Source organism: Branchiostoma floridae, chromosome 2, assembly GCF_000003815.2.
Source record: "Branchiostoma floridae strain S238N-H82 chromosome 2, Bfl_VNyyK, whole genome shotgun sequence".
Lineage (NCBI taxonomy): Eukaryota > Metazoa > Chordata > Leptocardii > Amphioxiformes > Branchiostomatidae > Branchiostoma > Branchiostoma floridae.
This window is the reverse complement of record NC_049980.1, coordinates 19,121,988-19,125,282: the sequence shown is the minus strand read 5'-3', so window position 1 is coordinate 19,125,282 and position 3,295 is coordinate 19,121,988. Positions and strand designations below refer to the sequence as shown.

Below are 3,295 nucleotides of genomic sequence, written 5' to 3'. Positions count from 1 at the left end.
ATTTGGGCCGGTCGCGGTCGCGTTGGCCAGGTGGTCGTTGGGAAAAGGTTGCTTAATGCTTACGTCAATGGGAAAATAAATCGGGACCGAGAAAAAGCGGTCGAAATGGACAGGTGGTCCCTGACAAGAGGTGGTTGCTCGGGCAGGTTTGACTGTATACAATATACAAACAATTAGGGATGATACTAATGTAAATGTTGTGTTTGGTTTATTCAGAGCGTCGATGGCCAAATGGCTTGGCTAGTAGATATAAGATTAAAAAAACCACATGTTTGATTCCTTGCATTCCTGGCTAGACATTTTTCCCCCAGAAAAAGCCTGTTACACACTTGAAATTTCTCACTCCACCCACTTGTAAATGAGTACCTGACTTTGTTTGACCTTTACCTTTATTTACCTTTACCTTTATTTACCTGTTGTCTATTGACCAAAATGTCTCCTTGTGTCATAACTACAGGAGAAGATTGAGGCTGAAACAGCCAAGAGTTCCCAGAGCCTACAGAAAGGTGTGGGTCAGATAAAAGACAAACTATATGAGGTAGATATTATTTTGGTCTTTGATACATGCATTTATGTTGTTTCTTAAGTTCATGAACAGTTTCTGTTTTGTCTTGTACAATAAGAACAATTAGTCACTAGAAATGAAATATTTGAAGTACAGGTCGATAATGTCATAGCTGATGTGAATATGCAAAAGTGTAAACTATCTGTTTCAAAACAGTCATTATAATTATACATGTATACATCTTTCTCAAAGAATTATATACTTTGCTTATTGATACTCTTTTTCTCCTTTGGTGTTGATAGGGATTTGAGGAAATCAAGAAATCAGACATTGGCAAGAAGACTCAGGAGTTGGGAGAGGAAGTGACAAAGAGAACCAGGGAAGCAGCAGAGACGGTCAGCAAGCAGACAGAGAACATCAGCAAGACAGCTGCATATAAAACTATCTCCAAAGTTGGAGAGGTAAGGCCAAAACATCAAAAATGTATATGTCACATTACAAGTGAAGATGTCTTGTGATTGATGGGGCAAAGATAGTCGAGATGGGTCAAAAATGATTGGTCGAGATTGGTCAGCCAGTAGAGTCCATGACATCAATATAGCGGATTCCATTGACTGAAAGTTGAATAAAGACGGCTATCAGTTTCTTTTCCCTGTAAAATAATTGGTTGTGATGCAGTCATTGTGTGTCTTCAAAGTTTGAACTGAATTTTGTGACTACACAGCACTTACAAGCTAAAAGTATGTCCTACGATTTGCTAGCTGAAAAGTCTTAACCAATGAAGAGGAACTCACAGTTGCAATTTGGAGGGGCAGAAAATTTGAGCCAATGAGGAGAGACTCACAGTTTCACACAATGAAGACAGGTCACAAGTACATGCTCCTATTTTGACCATATCTTGGTTTTCTCATCTTCAGAGTGTAAAGGAGGTAAAAGAAGAATTTGATGAAAGTTTGGCATCCAGGGCAAAAGTCTACAGACCGCCAAGTAAGTATGAATTTTAGACACATTCTGAGATAAGTGATATTACCCTTCAAGATGTACATGATTCTGTTCTACCTGAAACAACTTGTTGTAGAGATGTACAAGTGCCTTGTAATGACCTTTTTTTTGCACGATTGAACTTCATTTTCAGATATGAAACAGAAAGAAATCTGTATTGTTTTCATTTACATGTACTCACCTTCATCTATATTTCAACAGAACAATTGAGGAAGAGAAAAGAATTTCACATTGAAGATTTTATGGAGGAGAAACCCATTGAAGCAAATGAGTAAGTGTGGAATTATTGATTTTCAAATTTTTGTCAAGATACATGAAACAATTTTCTTGTGTGTGTGAATGAGACTTTGGGTAGACATTTGCTTACCTTGCTTGCAGAAGTTGGCAGGTTTGATTTAAGCTGAGTCATACAACCAAAGATGTATTAAATGGAATATGTACATCTACTACTACTACTACTACATACTGCTTTCTCTGCTTAGCACTTAAGGACAAGTATGGAAAATACGACTATGTAGTTGAGCACATGCCACTACTAGTGCACAAGGCCCCTGCTGTAGTGATTGCACAGGTGTGTGGCCCAATGGGTATAGAAATGGTATGGGAAGGACCTTAACTCATTTACTGCTATCAGTATATTGAACCAAATTGTTCAATCAGAGCAAGTATTTGACTTGAATTTGTGGAATATTTTTCACATGTTAATTATTTTGTTTGTTATGCCTTTCTCTGTCTTTAGAGAAGCCACTGGTGTTGTCATGCACAAAGAGTCCAAGTTCTACCAACAGTGGAGAGATTTCAGAGACAACAGTCCCATAGTTAACAGTACGTGTCTCTTTACACTACAAAGAAAACATTTTTTTTTACTTATTCTACATATTAATACATTGTGTATAAGATTGTCATATTATTATATAGTAGCCCTCTTCAAGATGTTACATTTGGATATTCTCACGGGCCTAGTTTTTCATGGTGCTGAAATGCCATCCAGGTAAAAAGGAAGTTCTTGTCAAAGAGAGATAGGGGATTTCCCCTGGCACAATGAACCTGTAACTACTGTACATATATAGCATCTGTGTTCTCTGTCACGACCAACAAAAGACTAGGTCTTCAGTGAGCTAAACTGGATCGAGATATGCAGTATACAAATCATAGATGGCCTGTATCTTTTGCAATGAGTTTAGTAGCAGCTTTTTTGTTCATTGATTCCAGGAGTGTTTGACCTTAAGATGAAGTATGATGAGAGTGACAATGTGGTTGTCAGGGCCTCCAGGCTAATTACAGACAAAGTTGGAGACCTCGTAGGTGAGAAAGCTATCTATTTATGAAACTTGATTTGTATATTGGAATGTCTATCTGTATAGCATTGATTTGCTTATCTATAAGTATAACTTTGAATTGCACATTAAATAATTACTTGCCTTTGCTCCAACACAAGTATTACCTTATATACAGTTTTTTGTCTCTTGAACCCAAATATTGATATCGATCTATCCCATGATTCTGGTTGCATATATACCAGTCATTTTGCTACATGAAGAATACCTACATGTGTAATTTAAAGAATGCCACAGCTTCTTCCCTGTTTCAGGAAAGGAATGTTGTCAGGGATTGCCTGTCTTTTATAATTTAAAAGCATTTCTTGGTATTGCTTACTTGCCATTTCAGGTGGCTTGTTTTCCCAGACAGAGATGTCAGAGGTTTTAACAGAGATCATTAAAGTTGACCCATCTTTTACAAAGGAGGCATTTCTCAAACAATGTGAGACTGACATCATCCCAACATCCT

The 3,295-nt window shown here is 37.4% G+C and overlaps 1 protein-coding gene across 1 annotated transcript in view; it reads left to right on the top strand.

Moving 5' to 3' along the window:
• The window catches only part of LOC118408886 (mitochondrial import inner membrane translocase subunit TIM44-like), a 24,356-nt gene that overhangs the window by 15,854 nt on the left and 5,207 nt on the right, over nt 1-3,295 (top strand). Inside the window, exons 6-12 of the mRNA XM_035809749.1 lie at nt 458-538; nt 808-966; nt 1,423-1,492; nt 1,709-1,778; nt 2,247-2,332; nt 2,720-2,812; nt 3,176-3,288. Coding sequence (XP_035665642.1) covers nt 458-538; nt 808-966; nt 1,423-1,492; nt 1,709-1,778; nt 2,247-2,332; nt 2,720-2,812; nt 3,176-3,288 — 672 coding nt within the window. The remainder of the gene's footprint in view (nt 1-457; nt 539-807; nt 967-1,422; nt 1,493-1,708; nt 1,779-2,246; nt 2,333-2,719; nt 2,813-3,175; nt 3,289-3,295) is intronic.